This window comes from Grampus griseus (genome assembly GCF_964374135.1).
Source record: "Grampus griseus genome assembly, chromosome: 15".
NCBI classification, from domain to species: Eukaryota; Metazoa; Chordata; class Mammalia; order Artiodactyla; family Delphinidae; genus Grampus; species Grampus griseus.
Genome location: NC_139009.1, coordinates 86,865,890 through 86,891,509, shown reverse-complemented (window position 1 = coordinate 86,891,509; position 25,620 = coordinate 86,865,890). Strand labels below are relative to the sequence as shown.

Below are 25,620 nucleotides of genomic sequence, written 5' to 3'. Positions count from 1 at the left end.
GGCCTTGCTCTGATTGATGTTCCCTGGGGTCTGAGGTTCTGTGTTAGTCCAGTGGTTTGGACTCGGAGCTCCCACCCCAGGAGCTTGGGCCCAGCCTCTGGCCTGGGAACTGAGATCCCGCAAGCCAGTCGCTGGGGGTTCCTCCCGCCCCCTTAGGTGTCCGTGGTCCCCCAGCGGTGCCTGGTAGGTGCCCTAGTTGTGTGGAGACACAAAGTTAATTGATTTTTTTCAGGAGTCTTCCTGAAGCCCGACCCCAGATCCTGTGGGAAAGCCTTTCCTCTAAGGCCCTCTGTCAGTTTGATTTCTGCAACCTGTGACGATGCAGACACATGTCCGCATCAGTGTCATTGGTCCCCCCGCCAGTAAAATTCCCAAATAGTCTGAATGTTGGTAGAAGGAAGGATCTAGGGGTGTTGAAACCTTCCTTTCCCAAGCCCTGCAGATTTCTCAGTTCCTGCAAACTCGCGGCACACAGTTTGAGGCCGCGCCTGCCCTCTTTTGGCTCCAGCAGGCGGTCAGATGGTTTCTAGCACCTGCTGACCATCTCAGAGGATTCCGAAGTAGGAATGCCATTTGTTGGGCCTGGAACCCAGGGCCACTTGGAAGCACCATGGGACGTTAGGGACGGGGAGCCTGTAATTCGTCCCATTCAGTCATTTGTTTGCTTTTGTCCCCATACTGCCAATATATCGGGAAGCTTCCAAAACTGAGTCCAGGCGAAGTGGCTGGGAGGGAAGAATGGTATTAGGTCGTGGACACTCTTACGTGAATCGGTTTCCAGAGGAAGGTCCTGGGTCCTGCTCATGCTCTGTCTGGGCTCCATCTGTGTCTTGGCCTCGGACACGGGGACCTCTCCCTTGAGAGAGTGGAGAAAACTCCCAAGTGTCTGGAGTAACAGTTGGGTCTTAAGAGCTTTAAAAAAGAAAAAGGAAGACATTCATTCATTAAAGTTTGTATATATTTTTTCCCCCTGGGATGTGTTTGGACGATGTGCTTAGCCTTGTGTGAGCCTGTTATCAAGTCTAGAATAAGAAGGTAGAAATGGAGAGCAATATTTTTTGATCTCGGTGTTTTCATTAAATGATCAAGGAGAAAGGAGGATGGAGAAAATTCATCAGACTAAATGTGTTCGTTCACTCTCTTCTTGCCCTCAGCTGATGGTTATATGCAGTCACCAAGCTATCAATTTTAACTCTTACCTGGAGCAAACGTTGTTACTTGTTTTTTTAACTGATTCCATCACTAATAGAAGGCTGTTATTTGTGCTTTTATCTTTCTTGCCACTATCCGGAGCTGAAATGACACTGCCTGTAACATTTCATTGGATGGGAACCAGAAATCCTGCCTTCGATAGGACTGCTGTAATTTGAGGACTGTTAATTGAAGCTGTTTAAAAAATAAATAGTTTACAGTAAGAAGTAACCCACCACAAGTTTTACCTTGGCTGAAAAAGAAAGAAAAAATCTGCCCACCAGTGATTATTTTCTTTAGAGAATAGCATTAACTTTCTTACGAAAAGAACGTGAATCATTTAGGTAACTCTTCTAAGGCAGTGGCTTTACACGCAGGATTTCTTGAATTATGAGAATTATACAAACTCCCTTTGATACTTCTGTGATGTTGTTGTTCCTTTTAACTCGGGAAGAGACGCACACGTATGACTGTAATCTGAAATAGTTTTCCGGTAACTCATTCCTGTGAAACCGTGAGAGTTCCCAGTAAGCTGGGCACCGAGGGTGAGTGCCCGCCCCGCGGGGCTGCTTTGCCGTGACTCAGCCTGAAAGGGTTCTGTCCCTCCAGTGGGCGAGCCAGTCAGGTGACAGCTGGGCCCTGGTTACTGGGCGAGTCAGAAGGTCGGGTGCGGACGTGACCTTGTGGAAGTTGGAGGAGCTCGGTCTAGTTTCGTTCCTCCTGACTGTGTGTGATAGGAATGTTCACACAGCCATCCTGACCCCGGCAGCATAAGAATGTCACTGGGAGGAAATACATGATCGTCACTTGGGGGCAGAGGGGCGCCAAGAAATAAGGACACAGTTGACAGGTCAGCACCAATTTACACAGGGAGGCACAGGGGTCAGTGCCGTGGGAGCAGCCTGGGTCGTGGACTCTGCCGTGTTTTGTTTTGTTTTTAGAGAGTACTGACACCTGGGCCCCACTCCCTGCAATGATGCTCTCATTGGCCTAGCATGCAGACTGGGCTTTGGGAGTTTGCACATCTCCCCAAGTCATTCTAATGTACAGGCAAGTTTGATTTCTTTTCTTTCTTTCTTTCTTTTTTTTTAATTGACGTACAGTGGATTGACAGTGTTGTGACTCTCTGGTCTTTTGGTCCTCCTGACCTCACGCTCCAGTTCCTAATAGTTGGATTGCATGCTGTTTCATTCCATCTCCACATCTTTAAACATTCTTTGAATAGATAGCAGGTAATAATGCTAATTAAAATTCTAAGTAAAAGTACCTAGGCTCTCCTAACAAAGAGGAAGGTTAGAGTGTGGAATGGGATAACTAGTGACTGTAGGCTCCATCTGGGGGGTAAGGAAAGGTCCGTTACTGAATTCACACTTCGTTCTGCCTTCCTGCTGCTTCTCACTCAGAAATGCAGGCTTCAGGTGGGCGGCCTCCCGACCCTGCCCCATGGCTGCTGTGTCCCCAGCGCAGGGCGTGGCCTGGAACAGGTGCTCCAGAAAAGGTGCCTAACACACGAATACGTGGGTGAGCGACACCTGGGTAGGATTTTAAAGGGGCCCTGGCCTTAGAGAAGCCCACACCTCGCCCTTGCCCTGTTCACCCAGCTTGGGGCTCGGGGCTGAGCCACCACCCCCTCGCATGGCCAGCTCGGTCACCCGGCTGTCACCACCTGGGGTGGTGCACACCCAGGAAGACCCTGGCTCCCGCCTAGAGGTTTGTGCCCTGAGTCCTCAAAGCGAGGAACGAGGGCCGTGGGATTGTTTTTTAAACGTTCAGTAACATGATCACCCACGTGGAATCTGAAACTTGGTTGTTACACGTCGGAGAAAAACGGGGCACGAAAGCAGCCAGCGTTGCGTTTCTTAGATCAAGGGCTTCTTAGCACACACTGTTTAGAGCGGTTTTCTTAGTCATCCTGCACCAGTGACTGTGTCAGGCGGCTCTGTCTGCTTCAGTTTTATTTCTTTTAAGGATATTTCCTATAAGAAAACAGTTTGCTCTTCCTGCCTAGTGTAAATAGCATATCTGGTTTCATGTTAAGCTTTCATGCAGGCACTGTTCCAAGCTCACCACTTGGATGAAAATCGGTTTCAGTGGACAAATTGGCCACCTCTTCCTGGATGCACAAGTCTTGTCCTGTGTTCCCTCCGCCCACTTCATTCCCAGGGTGCAGCCCTGGCCCCCCCCTCCCCGTGACTCTCTCTAAAAGCCTTCAGCCTGGAGGGGATGAACCCTCCGTGGGTGGGTGAGGGAAGGGAGGCGTCAGGACGGGCTGGTGGGCAGCGCGGGGAGGGTGGGATGGAGCTGAGTCAGCTGGGCCCGTGGTTGCTGGGAGCTCAGACTGAGGCTGGAGCAGGGGTGTCGGGCCCTCGGAGAACGGGGTACCGGGCAGGTGGGAGGGCTGCCCCGGCCAGTGCTGGGGCTTGCTTTGTCATCCTCCCCGGCCCCGCTTCATCAAGCGCTTGCTGTGGTGGCTGGGTCCCAGGACAGCTTGCGGGCAGCCCTCTGGCTCGAGGGAGCAGGAAACCCGAGGTGCCCAGAGCTCCTGGGGGTCTTGCCCAGGGGTGTGGACGGGGTCACAGAACTGACATGGGAAGGCTGGCATTCTCACCATCCCCTGGGCGTCTCCCAGCTGCCTGCCTGTGTTTGGCGTCTGCATGGCGAACTTGACCTTTTGAGAGTCTGGAAGCTCCTACAGGGGGATCACGTGCACTGCCAACCCGCCCAGCTCTGTTGTCAGCGAGCTTCACTCCTTCAGGAGACGAGAAGCACCTGCTTCAAGGTCTTGTGTCTGAGCACCTGTCCTGCGCCGTTCAGCTCAGCCCCTGAGGAGATGCGTTCCACGTCCTGGCTGCGGGTGTGGAGCGGATGGAGACAGGACCCCCGCCCAGCACATCTGCAGTTAAAATAATAACTCTAGAGCTGCTTTCTCCACAGTTTTTAAAAAGCCCTTTTGTTTCTGACCGAATCACTTTAAGAGTGGATATTTCAAGTCTATATTTATCAACTCTCTTTTGAAACTTTATATGTCTTTTATGCTGCCCCAGTCCTGGAACATCCGTGTGGGTTGGGGACTGGTGGCACCTTGATGGGGGCAAGAGGCATTGAAAGATAAGGTGAGACCCCAGACAGGTTCAGACGGACCATGGTGGGCAGAAAGGGCTGATGCCCAGTCGCTTTGTCCAGGACCCCCAGCTGGGTAGGGGAGGCTGGAATTGTGAAACCGCTCAAAGAGGGGAAGAGTCTCACCTAACACCTTCTCTTCCTCCTGGGGGTACAGTCGGCAGGGCTGGGTCTGTGACCCCACACAGCCGATTTCTTCCTCCCAGGCCGGGGCACGGCATCTCGAGAACGCCACCCCTCCCGTGTTTTGTGTTCAGCCCTGGCTGCCGGTGGCTGGTACTCCCTGACGTTTTCCCTGTCCAGGGGTAGCATCGCATGTCACGCCTGTGTGATTGTCAACAAGGAGCAGGTTGATCGTGAGCTCAGGGTTAACCAGTGCTTGCTTGGTTGCCGCAGCCCCCTTTCGGAGAAGAGAGGGGAGCAGATAGTAACAGTTCTCAAATCCGGCATTTGTTTTGGTGGCAAGTAGAGAAAATACTCACATGAGATGTTTGACTCTTTCTTTTATAATCTCTTTATGTTATACAGCTTCACCCAGAAATACCCGCCTGTAAAATTTTTATCAGAAAAGGACCGTAAAAGAATTTTGGTAAGTTTACACATCTGATTCATATTTGTAATCGAGGAATTTGCTTTTTAAATGGAAGTGTGATTCACAGCGCATAAAAGTCACCGGTACAGTATATACAGCTCAGCGTATACAGTGGTTTATGGTTTGTTCACAAAGTCCTGCACCAGCTCCACATCCTAATGCCAGAACATTTTATCACCCAAAGAAACCCCATAGCCATCAACAGTCATTTCCCATCCCACCCCCCTGCCCCCCAGCTCCTGGCAACCACGAGAATGACTTTCCGTCTCTGGATTTGCCTGTTTGGGGCATTTCAAATGATACAATGTGTGCTCTTTCTCTTAAACTTCAACGTTTCCAAGGTTCGTCTGTGCTGTAGACAAATCTGGACCTCATTCCTTTTTAGAGCTGAATAATATTCCATTGCGTGGTGGTACCACACTTCGGTTATCCAGTTATCAGTTGCTGGGCGTTTGGGGTTGGTGGTTTCTCCTTTGAGGTTATTGTGAATAATGCTGTTGTGAACATAACCGGTGGGTACAAGGTTCTGTGGACGTAGGTTTCCTCTCCTTTTGGGTATGTGTACACCTAGGAGAGGAATTACCAGGTCGTATGGTGACCCTGTGTGTAACTTTCTGAGGAAATGTGAGACTTCCCGGAGCAGTGGTTTTTAAACCCTTTGCTGGTTCACACACCACCTTGATAAATATAAACACACTGGGGGCTTCCTCGGCCAGTGTCTGCTTGTTAAATGCAAATACAGATCACCAGTGAAAGAACCCCACGTGCGGGCTGCGCAGCAGAGTGTGTCCAAAGAGATCGGCACCTTTGCACTTTGTAGGAGTGCCAGCTCTGTTGAGATGTAGTTCATGTACTGTGCAACTCACCCCCTAAAGTGTACAACTCAGTCGCTTTTAGTACATTCACAGGGTTGTGCAACCATCATCGATTTCAGAACGTTTCGTCCCCAAAGAAGCCCTGAGCCTGTGAGCAGTCACTCCCCATTTCCGCAGCCCCTCCACCCCTCGGCAACCAGGAATTGACTGTCTGTGGACATGAACCAATTCTGGGTGTTCGTACAGGTGCAGTAATGCACTGTTCGGCCTTTTGTGACCGGCTAGCATGTTTGTGAGATTTATTCCTGTTGCAGCACTTATCTGTACTTCACATCTTTTCATTACCGACAATATTCCGTTGTATGGATAGGACACACTTTATTTATCCATTTATCCTCTGAGCCATGTGGCAGCTCTTTAAACTTCGGAGGGACTGCCAGACTGTTTCCCACATCGGCTGCACCGTTTCACATCCCATGACGCAGCAGTGTATGAGGAGTCCGATTTCTCTACGTCCTTGTCAACACTTGTCACGACAGGTCTTTGTGCGTAGCCCTGCTCGTAGGTGTGAAGTGCGCTCTCGTTGTGGTTCTGATTTGAGTTTCCTGATGGCTGACGATGTTGAGGATCTTTTCATGGGTTTATTGGCCATTTCTGTATCTTCCATAGAGAAATGTCTACTCAGACACTTAGCCCGTTTTAAAATTGGGTTCTTTTTCTTTTCATTATCGAGTTCTTTATCCCAGATCTAAGTTTCTTATCAGATACTTGATTTGCAAGTATTTTTTCCCCGTTCTGTGGGTTGTCTTTTTGCTTTCTTGATGGTATTCTTTGAAGATTTAAATATCAATGAAGCTTATTTTTTCTTTTGTTCCTTGTGCTTTGGTGTCACATTTAAGAAGTCATAGCCTAGGGTCTTCCCTGGTGGTGCAGTGGTTAAGAATCCACTTGCCGATGCAGGGGACATGGGTTCGAGCCCTGGTCTGGGAAGAACCCACATGCCACGGAGCAACTAAGCCTGTGCGCCACAGCTACTGAAGCCCGCGCACCTAGGGCCCGTGCTCCGCAACAAGATAAGCCACCGCAACGAGAAGCCCGTGCACCACAACTACTGAGCCTGTGCTCTAGAGGCCGTGAGCCATAACTACTGAGCCCGCGTGCCACCGCTCCTGAAGCCCACGCACCTAGAGCCCGTGCTCTGCAACAAGAGAAGCCACCGCAACGAGAAGCCCATGCACCGCAACAAAGAGTAGCACCCACTCGCCACAACTAGAGAAAGCCCGCAGGCAGCAATGAAGACCCAAAACAGCCAAAAATAAATAAACTTATTTAAAAAAAAAAGAGGAAGAAGTCATAGCCTAATCCAAGGTCACAAAGATTTGCCATGTTCTTTTCTAAGACTTTTACAGCTCTAGTATCTTACATTTAGGTCTCTGATCCATTTTGTGTTCATTTTTATACGTGGATTTGGATAAGGGTCTCCCGTCCTTTTGCATGTGGCTGCCTAGTGGTCCAGCACTGTTGGCTGACAAGACTAATCGTGGCCTGTTGAATCGTCTTGCCACCCTTGTCAAAAATGAACTGACCATAAGTGTGAATGTTTATTTCTGGACTCTCAGTTCTGTCTGTCGATCTATATGCCTATCCTTGTGCCAGGACCACACTGCGTTGATTACTGTAGCTTTGCAGTAAGTTTTGAAACTGGGAATTGTGGGTCCTCCACCTTGGTTCTTCAAGATCATTTTGACTGTTCTGGACCCATTACAGTTCCTTGTGAATGTTAAGACCAGCCCGTCAGTTTCTCCAAAGAAGCCAGCTGAGGTTCTTACAGAGACACATGGAATCTGAGGTCAGTTTGGGCAGTATTGCCATCTTAACAGTATTGTCTTCTGGTTCTTGAACATGGAGTGTCTTTCCATTTATTTAGGTCTTCAGTAGTTTTTTAACTTTTTTTTTTTTTGTGGTTTTCAGAATGCAAATTTTGTACTTTCTTTGTTAAATTTATTCTAAAGTGTCTTATCCTTTTTGATGCTAGTATAAATCGAGTTTTGCCAGTTTCATTTTTATATTGCATATTCTCTTGGTAATTAGAAACACAATTGATTTTTGTCTTAATGTCCTGCAACCTTGCTCAACTTGTTGGTCAGTTCTAATAGTTTTAAGTGGATTCCGTAGGATTTTCATGCAGGTCGTGCTATCTGTAATTATAGGTGGTTTAGGCTTTGCCTTTGCAATGTGGATGCTTTGTATTTCGCCTTCTTGCCTAATTGTCTTGGCTGGAACCTCTGATACAGTGTTGAAGAAAAGTGGGAGGAGCAGACGTCCTTGTCTTGTTCCTGATCTCAGGGGAAAGGTTTCAGCCTTTCACCATCAAGGGCCGTGTTAGCTGTGGGTTTTCAGAGATGCCTTTCATCAGGTTGAGGAAGTTCCCTTCTCTTCCTAGTTTGTTCATTTTGCAACCAACCTTGCATACCTGTGATAAGTCCTAGCTGATTACCGTGTATAATCCTTTTTTGTATATTGCTGGATTTGATTTGCTAATATTTTGTTGAGGATTTTTATGCCTATGTTTATAAGAGATATTGGTCTAGAATTTACCTTTCTTATGAGGTCTTCTTCTGGTTTTTGTATCAGAGTAATAATGGCCTCGTAAGATAAGTGGGGCAGTGTTTTTTCCTCTTCTACTCTTTGGGAAGACTTTGAAGATCTGGCATTACAGTTGACCCTTGAACAACTGGGTTTGAACAGTGCCAGTGCACTTATATGTGGATTTTTTTCAGTAAAGATACACTACAGGGACTTCCCTTGTGGTTCAGTGGTTAAGAGTCCACCTGCCAATGCAGGGGACACGGGTTCGAGCCCTGGTCTGGGAAGATCCCACATGCCATGGAGCAACTAAGCCCGTGCACCACAACTACTGAGCCTGCACTCTAGAGGCCACAAGACACAACTGCTGAGCCCGCGTGCCACAGCTGCTGAAGCCCACACACCTGGAGCCTGTGCTCCACAACAAGAGAAGCCACCCAATGAGAAGCCTGTGCACCGCAATGAAGAGTAGCCCCTGCTCGCCACAACTAGAGAAAGCCAACACACAGTGACGAAGACCCAGTGCAACCAAGAAAAATAAATAAATAAATACATAAATTTATTTAAAAAAGACACACTGCAGTCCATACTACACGATCTGTGGTTGGTTGAATCTGCAGATGTGGAACCACAGATGTGGAGGACTGACTGTAAAGTTATCTTGGATTTCCCACCATGTGGTTGTTTGGCACCCCTGACCCCTGAGTTGTTTGAAGGTCAACTGTAAGTCTTCTTTAAATGTTTGGTGAAGTTCACCAGAGAAGCCATCTGCACTTAGGCTTAATTCAATGTCTTGTTACAAACCTATGCAGTTTTCTGTTTCTTCTTGAGTTACTTTTGGTAGTTTGTATCTTTCTAGGAATTTCACTGCTTTAGCTGCATGTCCTAAGTTTTGGGAATGCTGTTTCTTCATTGTCATTCATTTCAAAGTCTTTTCTAATTTCCTTTATAATTTATTCTTTGATCCATTAGTTACTTGGGAGTGTGTCATTTAATTCCCACATACTTGTGAATTTCTCAGATGTCTCTGTTACTGATACCTAACTTCATTCCCTTGTATCAGAGAACATACCTTGTGCGATCTGGATCCTTTTAAATTGGTTGAGGCTTGTTTTATGGCCTAGGGTATCGTCTCTCCTGGAGAATACTTCATGTGCTCCTAAAAGGACTGTGTCCCATGCTGCTGCTGAGTGGAGTGCTCCATAGGTATCTGTTCGGTCCAGGTGGCTTATCGTGCTTTCCAAGTGTTTTATTCCCTTGTTAATCTGCTGCATAGCTCTGTCCAGTATCGAGGATGAGGTATTGATGTTTGCCGTTTTTGTTGTTGAATTCTGTTTCCCCCTCTGATTCTTTCAACTTCACCTCATGTATTTTGGGTCTCTGTTATAGGTGCGTAAATGTTTGTAACTGTTATATCCACCTGATGGATCGACCCTTTTATCCTTATAAAATGCCCCCTCTTTATCTGTGAACATTTTTTGTTTTAAAGTTTATTTTGTCTGATAGCATTGTAGCCACTCCGTCTTTCTTATTGTTGTTTCTATGCTGTGTTTTATATTTTCACATTCAGCGCGTTATATCTTCGAGTCGACAGTGTCCTCGTTAGACAGTGTGTGGTTGGATCTTATTTTTTCTAGTGTTCTGCCTTTTGAGTAATTGTTTAATCCATTCACATTTAATGTTATTTTCAACGTAGTTAATTTTTATTTCTGCCACTTCATTTTGTTTTCTGTTTGCCTCACATCTTTGTTCCTCTGTTCTCCATTACTGTTTTCTTTTGCATTAAGTAAATCTTCTCTTGTATAACATTCGAATTCCTTTAGTTTTTTTTAAACTGTATTCCAGAAATTTGTTTTGTTCCTGGTTGCTCTAGTGCTCACCACATACGCCCTAACTCATGACTCTGCTCCAGGTTTATACTGTGGTCCAGTGAGGTGTAGAAATGCCCCCCACATTAGTTCTGTGTATTACTTCTATCCATGTTACAAACCCAACACACTGTTACGATTATTACTTTATACAAGTTTATCTTTTAAATAAGCTGAGTGAATAAAGCAGAGAAAGGATATATTTATGGAATTTGTTACATTAACCTTTTTATAACGTTTTTATCAACCTTCATTTGTTCCTGTGGGTTTGAGTTAACTTTGGTGTCATTTCCTTACTGCAAACAACTTAGCTCTCACCTACCTTCTTTGCACAATTGTTGCCAAATATATTTCTGTATTTTAAAAGGATAAATAATATAATTATATATATTATTTTGTTCAAGTGGCTTTTTCTTTTTTGTTGTGGTAAAATGTATATAACATAAAATTTATTAATCATTGTTAAGTGTATAGTTCTTTGGCTTTAAATGTGTCCACATTGTTGTGCTAAGTAGTTTGGTCTTTAAATTTAAAGCAGTTAAGAGGAAAAGGGGAAAAATGCAATGATATTGCCTCTTATAGTTACTCAATTACTTTATTCTCCCCCTACCCCCCAGTATCGTCTGCCTTGTGCCTGAAGACTTCAGTATTTCTTGTATGGCAGGTCTGATAGCAATGAATTCTCTCACTTCTTACCTCTCTTTTTTATCTCTCTAAGTTACCTTTGGTGTCTGTAAGATTCTCGACTGTAGTGTCTCTCTACTGCCTTCTCCATCATTTGTTATGGAACGTCAGCTGTGAGTCACACTGGGGTTCCCTGCGCTTCAGGGGTCATTCTCTTTTCCTGTTGTTCAGTTTCCTGCGGCTGCTGTAATAATTCCACCAACCCCGTAGCTCAGAACAACAGGAGCTCCCAGCTCTGGACACTGGAAGTGTAAATCCAAGTTGTCGGCAGGGCTGTGCTCTGTCTGGAGTCGTTCCCAGCCTTTCTCTGCACTCTGTTGCGGCCAGTAGTCCCTGAAGCCCTGCCTTGTGGGGCATCACCCCAGCCTTTGCCTCCATCACCAAGCGCTCCTCTCCCCATGTCTCACGCTGGACTCACGGTCCAGCCTGATCCACTCTGACCTCACCTGAACTAATTACACCTGCAGTAGCCCCGCTTCCAAATAAGGTCACGTTCTGAGGTTCCCAGAAGGACATACATTTTGCAGGACAGTGTTCAACCCAGTGCACCTGCTTTCAGATTTCATCTTTGTCTCTGGTTTTCATCATTTTTAGTGTGACGTGTCTGCGTGCGTCTACCTGTGTTTACATTTTCCTACGTGGAGTTAGTGGAGCTTCTTGAAGTGTAGGTTACTGTGTTTCGTCAGCTTGGGGAGTTTCAGCCATTATTTCCTTGAGCATTTCTCTGTTCCTCTTTCTTCCTTTTTCCCGTTACATGTTGGGGTGGTTATTGGCGTCTCATGTTTGCCAGAGGCTCTATTCACTCTCCTCATTTTCTGTTTTTTTTTTTTTTAATTATTTATTTAGTTTTGGCTGTGTTGGGTCTTCGTTGCTGCATGCGGGCTTTCTCTAGCTGTGGCGAGCGGGGGCTGCTCTTCATTGCAGTGTGTGGGCTTCTCACTGTGGTGGCTTCTCTTCGTTGTGGCTCGCAGGCTCTAGGCGCACAGGCTCAGTAGTTGTGGCTCACGGGCTTAGTTGCTCCACAGCATGTGGGATCTTCCCGGACCAGGGCTCAAACCCGTGTCCCCTGCATTGGCAGGCGGACTCTCAACCACTGTGCCACCAGGGAAGCCCTTTCTCTCTGTTCTTCACGGAGCATGAGCCCCTTTGGTCCAGCGTCAAGTTGGCCGATTTGTGCTTCTCCAGATCCAGAAGATTGTCGAATCTCTCTGGCCCACGTTTCTTTTTGGTTTCTGTGCTTGTCAGCGTAGAATTCCCATCTGTCTGTCTTCTAACTTCTCTTTTTGTCTCTTCCTTCCTTAGTCTGGTTTCCTCCAGCTCTTTGAGTGTATTTGTGGTGGCTGCTTCGGAGACTGTCGAATCCGTCACCTGGGTCCCGCAGGCAGTTTTGTTGCCGGGTTGCTTTCCTGTGCGTGAGTCACATGCAACTGTTGCTTTGCACGTCTCGACATTTTTGGTAGAAAACTAGACATTCTGGGTAGTTCATTGCAGCAGCTCTGGATCCTGACTGCCCCCTTCCCCGAGGCCTGTTTTATTTTGGTTTGCTTATTTATTTGTTCGGTGGCCTGGCTGGTCTACTTTGGTGACGTCTGTTTCCCCTGGAGTGCGAAGGCCTGGTGGCCGCTGCTCAGAGGCTGCAGCCTCGGGAGTGGACACGGTCACCTGGAGGGCGGTGGCTCCAGCAGGGCCCTTGTCACGGTCTCCTTCCCCGATCGCTCTGTTGAGCTGTCGGCCTTGTGTGGTAGGCTCTGATAACTGGCCGGTGGGGTGATCTGTCCTTCGTCAGGGCTTTGCATTATAAATTGCTCCTCCCTTTTACCTAATTAAATTCTGGCCCCTTTGCAGAGGGAGATTTGAGCCCAGTCTTGGAGGTTTGTTCTGACCCGGGAAGGCTCTTGGGTCTCTCCCCGGTTCCGTCTTCTAAACCAGCTGTTATCATAGAGCTGCCAGCCTCCTCCTGACTGCTTGCCACCCTGATCTCCCTTATGCTTGAATTTCCCCACTGTCTCTTCCAAGTAAAGTCAGTTCCTTTAGGGAGATCAGTAGCGCCTCATCAGTTACAGACTTCCATGCCTGGGGCGGAGCTTCTGCTCCGAGTCGGGGGTGGGAGCTGGTTGGGGGAAGGGAGCGCTCGACCAGCAGGCTCGGGGGTCAGGAGTCCAGGCCGAAGGGGACGAGAAATGTGGAATAAGGGGGCCCTGCCCTTCCTAGGGAGATGCTACGTCTTTCACTGGGAGCCCCTATTTTTGGCCACGCCTGACACTCTCACCGGCTCTGCACTGGGTGGAGGGTGGAAGGACAGAGTGAGCCGGGGCTCCCGTGTCCAGACTCTCACGGTTCTTATTAAATTTTGGCAGATTTTCATGGATACATGTTTCCGTATCTGCTGTATGCCCTTAGGACAAAATCCAGACACTTAAATATTGGCTTTTGAATTAATTTTCTCCTGTTGTGGTTGTCCCGTTTCACCAGGTCTGTGGCGCTCCTGGTATATCTGTGACCTTGGCGTATCAGTGGTTAGGACCCAGAGGTGTCTGTTCTTGGCCATCATGTCCAGTGTAGGATCGTGCGTCCCAAACACCAGAATAACACTTGTGAATCTGTTAAACTGTTTCCCCCCCAAAATCTCCCTTTTCTTCTAGAAGTTACAGGAAGTCTCTTGCCTTTTGGGGTGGCTACTAAACCTCACCCTGAGTAGACGCTAAAGCCAGTTGTACACCCATCTTTTGGGTGATTTCCATCACATCAAAAATGTGTAAGTATTTAGGCATGAATTGAGAAATACATCAGTGAAAAGAAAAGCTGATTTTCCTAATCTCCCTGCGGCCACACGTCAGAGTGATCAGAAAATCTGAAGCTGTGCGCAGATGTACAAACCCTGCACGGCCTTGCTAGAGTTCTTGTCATTTCCACGTGAGATGGTTTTCCTGTGATGCTGGGCACTGTCGAATTCTTTTCGCTTCACGCATAACCACAGTCCACGAGCCCAGTGTCTGACTCATCTGCCGCCTCATAGGTTAAGTCACATCCCGAGTCATTTGGGGCCCAAGGCTGGCATATGGTTGCTGCAACTTAAAGCCTCTTCAGTAATTGTTGACGCCTTCGCACAGAGAAGAGTTTTGTTCTGAAAGACATCCTTTTTTCTTTTTTTTTTTGCTGATGTACGGGGCGGCATGAGATTGTGTGCTGCCCTGAGCTGGACCCGCCAGCTGCCTGTTGGCCCCGACAAGAACAAGCAGCACACGGGGCAGAGGTCACGGACTGCAGAGCCAAGCAAAGCTGTGCGCGGCCTGGTCTGTTCTCTTCCCACCGTCCGCTCCCTGTTACTCAAAGGCCTGCGTTCAGCGGTTATTTTCCTGAGGAGGCTGCCTGAGTGCTAAGCTTCTGCCCGTTTTGTTTCTTTTTGAAATGCTTTCCTAAAGGGGTGAAATTGATTAGGAGAAACATTTTATTTTATTTTGGTTTTATTTTTTTAATTTTTTAAAATTTATTTGCTTATCTTTTCATTTTTGGCTGCGTTGGGTCTTCATTGCTGTGTGCAGGCTTTGTCTAGTTGCGGCGAGCGGGGGCAACTGTTCATTGCGGTGCGCGGGCTTCTCATTGCGGTGGCTTCTCTTGTTGCGGAGCTTGGGCTCTAGGCGCGCAGGCTTCAGTAGTTGTGGCACGTGGGCTCAGTAGTTGTGGCTCGCGGGCTCTGGAGCGCAGGCTCAGTAGTCGTGGTGCACGGGCTCAGTTGCTCTGCGGCATGTGGGATCTTCCCAGACCAGGGCTCGAACCCGTGTCCCCTGCATAGGCAGGCAGGTTCTTAACCACTGCGCCACCAGGGAAGCCCGAGAAACATTTTATAACCACCCAGCTAGGTTACATAAATCTTAAGTATTTTAGATAGAAAGGAATTATTCAAGAAAAAAAAATTTTTTTAATCTATTTTAAGAAAGGCTAAGGTGCTTCCAGCAATTTTGTCACCAGAGACTAGTGAAGTGTTGGCAGCCATCGTGTATGATTTAATGCCCTGCGTTTCTGCTGGCTCCAGGCCTCACCAGTTATTTTAGGTGCAGAGATAAAGTTAGCAAGCTACAGAACATCTTATTTTAGGAAACGTTTGCATATAGATAATAGAGCTACATTAAGAGGGGTTAAATTTCTTCTGAAAAGATGTATTTTTTTTGCAGAAATATTCATATAACGTCCACAATTTGAGACATACAAAATAAAATTTGTAAGGAAAAAAAAGATGTAATTTTTCTGATTTAAAAACTGGGAAAACGCAATAAAACAAAGGTGAGATAAAATGCAATCTTGCCCCGTGAGGTAATCACCAGTGGTGAGCCAGATTGGAAATCCAGTTATTTTTCCAGAAAATTATTTTTTCAAATCATCCTTCAGGTGTACAGGTAAAGCGTAAGAGCGCTAAGATAAAACACACACCAGACGAGTCGACAGGTGGCGGAGAGAATATGAAATTAGGACGACTGGGCTGATTGCGTCATTCTGGTGATCTGGGGATCTTGGCCCCAAACTCCACCCCCCCAGATGTCAGTTCGCATCCCTAAAGCAGAGGGGTTTAGCAAATGAGGCCCCGATAAAGAATGGACGCAGCTGATAGGAAACCGTCGGGCATCAGGGCTTCTCAGCCATGCATGTTCTAAGTGTTTGTATTTGTGTTTCCATCCGAGCTCACACATCTCTCGGTGGTGGTGGACGGATGACTCTTCTTGGGCTGGTCTTACCCACCCCCTCCCCCAATCTGCCTTTTCTCCCCCAGGCTGCTCTGCTCCTGCCTGCAATAAACATGGGAATTACATGTCAGATTTTATGTGAACAGAGGACTTTATGGCAGATTAAATGTTTTAAAACCATAGACCTAGATGTTAAGGTGCTTTTTCTTTAGGTTAAAAGGAGTGGGTGTTTTCTCTACTGTTAATTCTTTCTGTTTGGAACAGGAGGGTGACGCGAATGTGAATTTTGAAGGAGCAGAAGGCAGAGGGGAGGGGAGAGCAGGAAAGGCAGAGAATGTGGTTTCCCATCCCACGTCTGTCTTCTGGGTTTCTTCTTTTCGCTCCTATCCTCCAAAAACAAAATACGCTTTATCTAGACCCCTCCACTGACACTATTTAATTTGAATAAAGTCTTTTTATTAGTTTAAATTTTTTCCGGTCATAACTGCCTTTACACATTTGGTGGGTTTAAGTTTTAGAAGCACGTGAGTGGTGATCTTCCCCTCGTGGGCCCCCCCCCCCCGCCCCCGAGCTGCCTTACTTCTGTTTGGCTGGGTTGCCGACACTAGGAAACCAAAGAGTGGAACTTAATCATTCAGGGCCTTGGTCTGCACACAGTGTCTATGGCTTAATTTGTTCTTACAAACAATTTGGAAGATACTAGTTCTTCAGGAGGTTTTTTTTTCTGTTTTACTCATCATTTCCCCATTTTATTTTAGTTTTTAAAAAATTTCTTTTTAGTTTTTAACATCTTTATTGGAGTATAATTGCTTTACAATGGTGTGTTAGTTTCTGCTTTATAACAAAGTGAATCAGCTATACATATATCCCTCTATCTCTTCCCTCTTGCGTCTCCCTCCCTCCCCTTCATGAGGTTTTTGAGTCCAGCTTCAGTATCACATCCTTTGTTTTTGGTAGTTCACTGATAGATGCATGTTGCTGATCATTTGTTTAGAAAGTGATTCTAAAAGTATTAGAGCCACGTAGGTGATGCTCAGTATCCCATGATGCACTGTGAAACAGGGACCTTTTAATAACGTCAGATTTTGAAACTCGTGACTACTATTCTCCTGTGTTGTCTAGTGGCGGCAGTTTAGATTTGCAGGCTGCTTAGAAGTTCCGGAAGGTTCGACTCCCTGCTCTGGAGTGAGAAGAGATGCGCTTTGAAACCTTCCCGGTCCCCCTTCCTGCCCCCTCCTGTGTTCAGTGGAGGCCGCACCGGGACCCCTCGCTCGCACGGGTGCTCACCGCACCCTCCCCTGCTGTCCGCACGCAGGTCACCGGAGGCGCGGGCTTCGTGGGTTCCCACCTCACAGACAAGCTCATGATGGACGGGCACGAGGTGACCGTGGTGGACAACTTCTTCACGGGCAGGAAGAGAAACGTGGAGCACTGGATCGGCCACGAGAACTTCGAGCTCATCAACCACGACGTGGTGGAGCCTCTGTACATTGAAGGTGAGCGAGGGCCGCCCCATGCCGGTTGGTGCCAGGCGGGCAGGTGGGCAGGCTCGACGGGGCAGCGGCCCCGGGACGCCGGCTGCCTCGGCCATGCGGAGGCCCTATCTTGTTTTGGAAATGGTCTCACCGCGTCCCAGGCGCCCTGGCCCCTGTGATGGAGAACAGCCAGGACGGGGGAGTCTGGATTCGCTGTCACGTGGCAGCCCTGCATTCGAGCCTCTAGGGCTGTTGGGGGGGCTCGATCAGGGCCCCCCGGTCCCGGTGGCCTCACAGTCTGATGCCTGCCGGCTGGGGGGAGTCACTTCTAGCCTCCAGGCAGCTGGCTGATGGAGGATGCTGGGCTCATACCGAAACGCTCCGTGTCAGAGTTCAGAGCCCTCCGGTAACTCTGCCACCCTAAAGGAATCAGGTTTGGGGGGCGGTGGTGGGTTGCATGGTGGTCCCCAAAAGACGTGCACCTCACGTGCATCCTCACTGGCTCTGGCTGCAGCCCTGAGGTGGGAGGCTACACCCGCCTGCACGTGGCGCGTGCAGCCTGGAGCCAGGCGGCTGCCCAGCGGTGGGGCTGGTGGGGCCGCACACACACTGCAGGGGTGGCTGGCGCTGCTTTTCCCACGGCCCCGCATCATGGGCCTCCTCCCCACGCATGAAAGGAGCCTTGCAGAGCTCGTGTACTGACTGAGCCGTGCTCTGGTGCCTACGCCGCAGCTTATGTAAACTTCCCCGTATTTACAGGCTCCAGTGCTTCATTATAAATATCTTCGAGCTTTACGTCCTTGGTAGAGAGCCCAGACGTGAATTGTGCTAAACACTGAGACGTCTCCTTCGTTGTTTGGTGGTGTCTGTTTCACTAATACGTTAGTAGCCTTGAGCGCTACCTTAAAAAACTACTAACAAAAATAGTTTGTTAATTTGGTAGAAAACCCATGGTTTGGTGTACATATTTTCTAACATGCTAATTCCCAGAGGAAATCCAAGCAGTTCTTCATCGTAAGGATGTTAACTCCTCTGGTGCCTGTTTAGTAAACCGCCGGCCCCTCCTGGCTTTTGCCTTTTAGGTAGACGACCAAACTGAGCCGCAGAGGCAGCTCAGCTGTGTGCTTTGAGCTCTGACGCCACAGCTGTTCTAGGCCGCTTCTGCCGCTTCTGGCGCTGGACTCCACGTAGAGGGCGCGCGCGCACACACCACTCTCCCTGCCCCTCACTCCCCCGCCCCCTGTAGTGCGCGGGCTTCTTCCAAGTGCCAGATTGCTCCTGCCTGTCCCGGCCTCCTCGCTCTGTCCCACAATGCCCGCCGGACTCTGAGCCCCTCGCGTGGAAGGGCCATGGTTCGGGGACAGTTGTGCTTTTCAAAGGTGGTGATCCGTCCTACCCACTGAGGTCCCAGTCACAGCTGAACTTAGCTCGATGGCATGAATTACTCACTCCCCACCCCCCTGCTTTGCGTGGTGAGAGCGTGTAACAAAGTACAAACACCCGGTGTTTACTCTCTGGGTGCCTTTTCCTAATAGAAGCAGCCTTAGTGGATCTGATATTTACAGCACAGCAGGAATGTCTTTCTGCTTTGGCAAGTGTTTTGCGGGATTGTGTTGGTCTGTTTCCCGGGCTGACAGGTGTGGGTTTTAACATGGCAGCAGAGGTGTCACCTGATCTGGCAGCATCCCAGCAGAGCTTCACTAAGCACACGCTTCCTCCTCTTGTTATTTTCAAAGTGTAGCCATCATGGTTTATTCTCTTTCCGTATTTCCAATGGGAAAGTGACCGTTGTCTGGGCTCAGGACGTGGTGGTCGATGTGGAAGATTAGCTGTGGGCGCGGTAACTCACGTCGGGGCTGAGATGGCACTGTGACCCCAGGGGCCCCCTCGTGTAATTAATTATGAAACGATCAGACAGGAAGCATTGTTGTCACGGGGCTTACGACGGAGGCCTCTGTGTTGTCTGGGTTAGATGTTTGGGGGAGAAAATCGTTGCTTTGGAAGGAATCATAAGTAATTATTGAGATAAGTTAATTGGATTTCATGTTGCTTTAAAAGAACTCTGGATTTTGCCCACCACAGCGTTTAAGTTTCAGATGTTGAACCCATCCTGCGAACTGGCTCTGGAAGGGGTAAATTTACCTATTCTTCCCACCCACCCATTCAGGACACTGGGAGGTTTCTGAGAAGCCGGGGTCGGGTAGAGGGTGTGTGTAGTCTGTGGGGTGGACGCCAGGCCATAGGGACGGTGGTGATTGCTGAGCTGCGGCCCAGGACGGCTCTGTGGACACGGGCGGGCGTCAGTCTGGGGAGGGGGCCCCGGGGAAGCACAGGAGAGCGGGCAGTGACTGGGCTCTCAGAGCAGAAGGGAGCACGGAGCACCGCGTAGTGGGGAGGAGCCGTCTTCGTTTTCACGGGGGGCTGGATGGACTTCAGGTCTCTGTTCTGACCTGTCGGGACCCCGGAACAGTCCCTCCCGTCCTCACAACGGGGAGGATGAGCAAGCGGATGACCCGCGGCCCTTCTCGGCCCCAGCAGGGGGCGGAGGTCGCGGGGCAAACGGCCACCTGGGAGCTGGAGACGGTGGTGGACACAACCCTGACTGGGGTGGAAGCAGCTGCGGGCGGGTGGGAGCTGCACGCGGGCAGTGACAGCGTGGATGGGCCTTGAGTCCGGTCCCTGGTTCTGGGGGTTGGGGGCCCTGTAGTGAGCTTCACCTCCAGGAGCCCCACGAGGTTCTCAGTGACGATCAGCTTTCCAGCAGGGGGAGGGGAAACGAGCCTTCCTGAAATCTGCCCAGAGCACCCTGTTTTCCCCCAAAGGCCTGTCAGGGGGACTTCCCCCAGGGCCTGACCGACAAAGAGGAGACGCGGGCCTGGGACCGGGGGGCTCCCCGGCCTTCAGTGGAGACCCCGAGGGTGACAAGAAGCAGAGGAAGCATGGGCCCAGGCCCCGGTAAGGAGGGGTCTCTAGGGAAACTCGGGGACAGCTGGGGACACCAAGCAGGGGCACGGGGTGGAGGTACAGCCTCTGACCCCGAGGGCTTCAGGGCAGCAAGTGCAGCCTGCGTCCAGCCAGTGAGCTCGAACCTCGTGCCGGAGGCCCGTTATCTCCCACCCCTGGTGCAGCATGTGTGCCTTTCAGCGAAGAACTGCAGGCGTGTTCCAGGGCATGAACACAGTCTGCAGAGGCGGAGCAAACATCAGACCCGGTCGGACGTGGCAGAGACTTGGAGTTACCACGAGGGCCGTTTCAGTAACTATGGTCAACGTGCAAAGAATGCTGGTGGGAAAAGCAGACTGCAGGGATAGGTGGGTAATGGAAGCTGAGAGGTGGAAACTCTCAGAATCAAAGGGAAATGCCCCAAATAGAAAGCATTGTGTGAGAAACGAAGAGGGCCTTCGATGGGCTTGTCTCAGCCGAGGAGGAGGACAGGGAGCTTGAAGGTGTGTCAGTGAAAACTTCCCAAAGTCGAGAACAAAGAGAAAACATAAAAATCCAGAGCCGGGGGCTTCCCTGGTGGCGCAGTGGTTGAGCGTCCGCCTGCCGATGCAGGGGACACGGGTTCGTGCCCCGGTCCGGGAGGATCCCACATGCTGCGGAGCGGCTGGGCCCGTGAGCCATGGCCGCTGAGCCTGTGCGTCCGGAGCCTGTGCTCTGCAGCGGGAGAGGCCACAACAGCGAGAGGCCCGTGTACCGAAAAAAAAAAAAAAAAAATCTAGAGCAGAATATCCAAGAAGTGGGGGCAGATTACAGAAGGTGTAACGCACACACAGGGAGATTCCCAAAGGAGAAGAAAGGCGGGAACGGGAGAAACGTGTGACGTAAGGATGGCTGAGAATCTTCCAAAGTTAGTGACACGGACTACACCAGAGGCCGAGGGAGCTTGGAGAACACTAGGCAGGATATGCCCCCAAAATCTATGCATTCAACTTGTAGAGAATTACTGATGAACAGAAAACCTTGAAGGAAGCTGAGACGGCTACGGGTCACGCCTCACCCACAGAAGAACAAGGATGGCGATCACACAGACTTACCTTCAGGAGCCGTGCAGAGAAGAGTGGAGGGAGATATTTAAGTAATTGAAGGAAAAAACCCGCCAACCTAGAATTCACCATCCTGTGAACTTATCCTTCGAGTGTGAAGGAGAAATAAAGACTTTGAGGAATCTGTCCCCTGTAGACCTGCTTTGCAGGAAGTGTTCCAAGAAGTCCTTTAGAGAAGGTAGGTGATGCAGGTCTGAAACTCGGATCTGCGTAAAGAAAGAAGGGATTTTAGAGGAGGAGTAAGTGATGGCAAAATTAAAATGTCCACTTTTCTTAATCTAACAGGTAACAGTTCAGAATAATAGTAGCAGCTCTTGGGTGATTACTGCTCATGATAAATGAAAGAATGACAGCAGTGTCACCAGAGATAGAGGAGGAGTTGGGAATACTCTGTTATATGAGGCACCTCATTGCCTGTAGGTCAGTCGTATATGGTAAATTATAGGACAACCACTAAAGGGATTTTTTAAAAGGTATAATTGGTATGCCAAAAGATGAGAGAAAACGCGATCATCTGCAATGCTCAGATAAAATGAGAGAGGGCAGAAGAGTGGAAGACAAGAACAAGGAAATGAGTAGAAAATAGCTAGAAATATAGTAGATATTAATCCAAGTCTATTGATAATCACTTTAAATATGAATGCTCTAAATACGCCAGTTGAAAAACAGGTCGTCATAGAGGTTAAAAAGCAACAGGACCCAACTGTTTTCTGCAGGAAACCTACACTGTATATAAAGATACAGATAGATGGAAGGGATGGAGAGAGGTGAAGCGTGCTGACACGCATCAGAAGAAAGCTGGGGTCGCGTCTTCACTTCAGACCAACTAGAGCACAGAGCGAGGCAAGCTACCACGGTAAAGCCAGCGCATCCTGACTAGGGTCAGTTCTCCAGGAGGACGTCACGGTCCTGCCTGTGTGTGCGCTTCACAGAGCTCAGAACTGATGGAATGAACGGAGGAGGGGATGAACCACCGTCATAGCTGGGGACTTCGACGCGCCCGCCAGAATGGACGGGTCCTGCAGGCAGAAGATCAGTGAGGACATGCTCGCGACACCGTTGATCAGCGGCATGTGATGGACGTGTACAGACTAGTTCGTCCAACAACAGAGAACACATTCTTCTCAAGCTACACGGAGCACCTACCAAGACTGACCACATTCTGGCCCAGAAAGGACACCTTGACAGCTTTTTACGTTTGTTACTAGAGTGGAAAACAATTGAGTAGAAATTATATAAATGTACTTTCAGATCACAGTGGAATTAAACTAGAAATCAATAACAGAAAGATAGATGGAAAACCACAAAGTATTTGGAGATTAAACAACATACTTCTAAATAACACAAGTCAAAGAAGAAATCTCAGAAATTTAAAAATATTGTGAACTAAATGAAAGAACTGGGTTTCGTGTTTATGTATTTGAAAAAGAATAACATGGAAGAGAATCTTAATTTTTTTCTCTCATTTCAAAAGACAATTGTTTCCTGATGATAAAAGTAATACATGCATGCTACAGAAAATTTGGAAAACAAAAAAAAGAAGAGAATTTTAGAGGAGGAATACCCAGAAATACTCTGTTCTCACTAACATCCAATCATTTCTTTAAATGTGATCTTTTTTAGATTAAACATATGCTTAATAGGCAGTATAATTATATGGTTCAATTTTTTTTTAATTAAAAAGATATTCCGTAAAAGGTCTTTCTCTTGCCTCCGTCTCCAGTCTTCCCAGGTCCCAACTCACCTTCAGGAAACTGCTCTTAGCATTTCTTTGTTCATCTGCAGTTTTTTTTTTTTTTCTTTGTGGTACGCGGGCCTCTCACTGTTGCGGCCTCTCCCGTTGCGGAGCACAGGCTCCGGACGCGCAGGCTCAGCGGCCATGGCTCATGGGCCCAGCTGCTCCGCGGCATGTGGGATCTTCCCGGACCGGGGCACGAACCCACGTCCCCTGCATCGGCAGGCGGACTCTCAGCCACTGCGCCACCAGGGAAGCCCCATCTGCAGTCTCTTTATGTGACCCAGTTAACACATCTAGGTACTCATAATTCTCCCCTGTGGGTAGAGAAAGTAGCATTTTCTATATTGCTCTGAATCTTGATTTTCTGCTTTCTGTATCCCGGTGATCCTTCTGTATCAGAATTCACGGGGGCCAGCGTGCTGCGGCCACCCCACCCTGGGCCCATCCTCTCCCCAACATAAAAATTACACGCCGAGACCTGCCAGGATGCTGCTTTGAACCTATTTAAGGAAATTATGTGAAAACGGAGAACACGTGTTTGCTTTACTGGTTAGTCTCATTAATTTGCGCTCTTTCAGGCTCATTTCTCGAGGTTCCTCTCTTCCCAGCTGTGGCTCCTGCACTCAGCCTTGTAACTGGGACAGGGCCTCCGGAGGGTCACTTGGCGGCCGACGGCCAGCACAAACGGCCGTGCCGTCCTTCGTCCCGCAGCTGGGATGCTTGAACGTCCTGCTCATTTTTGGTGCAGTTCGTGCTTGCAGCTGGCAGGCTCTGAGGGCTCTTCTCCTGGGCTGGAGGGCTCACCTGCTGCTCTGTTAAGTTTCTTCGTAGTTTCCGAGCACCTCTTGTGGCTGATCGTCTACGCTTGTTCTGAAGTTGCCCCTCTCTCCTCGTCGTAATTCCTTCCAGAAGACTCTGTCAGGGACTGGCGCTGTGTCCTCCTGGGACGGGCACTGGAGCTGCTGTCCTTACTGTTGTAGGCAGGACAGCCTCATAGGAAAGAGGCGCTGCTTAAATCAATGTAAGGAATGGTCTTACAGGGAGTGTCTTGGTCCTTCCAGCTGCGGTGGGTGGGGACAGCCGCTGGGCTAAGCTGTCAAATGATGGAAAACACGACACACCAGATGGAACGGCCTTCGGCTGAAATAAGCCCCCAGTGTGCAGCCCCCCTCGACACTGGCCGACCCCACTGAGCACTGCTCTCACGTCAGCCTTGCCGTGCAGGGGCTGTTTCCAGTTGCAGGTTTCCTGGGTCTGCCCGGGAGTCTACATTTGCACGTGCTCTAGGCTGCCGTCCTGCAGAGAGCGGGGCCGTGTGCGGATAAAGCGTGAGGAAGGACGCGTGTGGAGCCCTCGCTGAGTCAGGAGGAGGGATTGGGACCCCGAGGTCCGGGCCGCGAGCGGCGACCGCGTGAGGTCCTGACCCGGATCGCACTGGCGGGGGTGAGGGTGCACGCGAGGTTGCTCGTGTTTGAACTGCGCTCTCTGAAGTTGCCCTTCTTCCTCTGTCTTTGATGCCGTTTCCTTTTTTTTCCCACTGTATGTGTTGTCGCCTCAAGTGTGAAACCAGTGGTGAATCCTTTGTGCCAGGAGGTCACAGCCCACACGCCTTGACTGACGCCGTCTGCAGCCCTGCCGGGGGTCTGTGAACCGGGAGGGGTGCTGGGCAGGCTCCACGCCGTGGCCCTCGCTCTGCAGGCCCATCTGGAGCCCAGCGCAGCCCCACTTGCTCGGCAGTGGTGGGGAGTGACGAGGTGTCCCTGGCTGCTGGGACGCCCTGCAGCCCCTGGGCCTTTTAGCAGGTGGGCGGGAACTGATCCAGCCCCTTACCTACAGAGCTGTCAGCTGGAAAAGATAGCTGTCAGCTGAGGTTGACGGGATTCTGTGAGAACTATCTTGTTAATTTACAATTTGCATAGAACTTCTGTTTGTTTGGTTTTTTTTAAATCTGTGTGTCAGCTCCGAAAAACTTCTGGGGGTCAGAAAGCAGTCACAGGATTTTCCTCTTAATTAGATCAACCCCTTCAATGAATTCCCATATGGACAGACTGTAAACCATTTTAAAAGGTTTTGTGTTTTTTTAGTTTCTTGAAAAAGGATTATTCTTTGAACAGCATGGGTTCCGTTTTTAAATCAACCCAGTAGTTTTAAAACGTGGTTTTACAAAATACATAAATAATACACATGTAAGTAAAGGTCCAGGGTCTCCCTGCCTGGAGCGTCTGCGGCAGGATGCCAGGGGTCTGGGCACCTTTCATTCAGAAGCTTCCCTGGGGGGCTCTGATTGCAGAGTGAGGACTGAGGAGAATCCTCTACCGGCTGGCAGGGTCGGGGGTAGAAAGTGGGGGAACAAATGCACACACCAGAACTACTCATCTCCACCTCCGCTTTGGTAAAGGCACTGATCCCCTTTCTGTGCTTGCTTTCACCGCTCCTAAGCCTCTTTTTCTGTTTTTACCTTCATCACCATGTTTAAGTGCACTAACCAGCAGTGTGAAGTACGTTGTTGTGAACTAGAGCCCCAGAACTTTTTCATCCTGCAGAACTGAAACCCTGTACCCACCAAACAGTAAGCCCGTCCCCCAGCCCCGGCGAACTGTCGGTACTCGCTGTCTGTGAACCTGACGGCTCTAGGGACCTCGTGTGCCTAATAGAGTCGTAGAGCATTTGTCACGTGACCGGCTTATTTCACTTGGAGTAATGTCCTTAAAGTTCATCTGTCTTGTAACGTGTCAGAATTTTCTTCCACTTTAAGACGATAGTATTCCACTGTTTGGATTTACCTCATGTTGTTTATTGGTCCATCTGCCTGTGAACACTTGGGCG

General features: G+C 49.1%; 1 protein-coding gene across 7 annotated transcripts in view; it reads left to right on the top strand.

Moving 5' to 3' along the window:
- The window catches only part of UXS1 (UDP-glucuronate decarboxylase 1), an 82,832-nt gene that overhangs the window by 24,803 nt on the left and 32,409 nt on the right, over window positions 1–25,620 (top strand). For 4 of the 7 annotated variants that reach the window (XR_014297845.1, XM_082672803.1, XM_082672800.1 and 1 more), the window contains 2 exons: window positions 4,840–4,900; window positions 16,851–17,031. Coding sequence is in view for 5 of the 7 variants with exons in the window: in XM_082672800.1 (XP_082528926.1) it covers window positions 4,840–4,900; window positions 16,851–17,031 (242 nt within the window). In the remaining 2 variants the exon portion in view is untranslated. Of the gene's footprint in view, window positions 1–4,839; window positions 4,901–12,158; window positions 12,265–16,850; window positions 17,032–20,232; window positions 20,322–25,620 lie in introns of those variants that run through there. The other 3 variants (XM_082672804.1, XM_082672801.1, XM_082672802.1) reach the window with 3 other exon arrangements.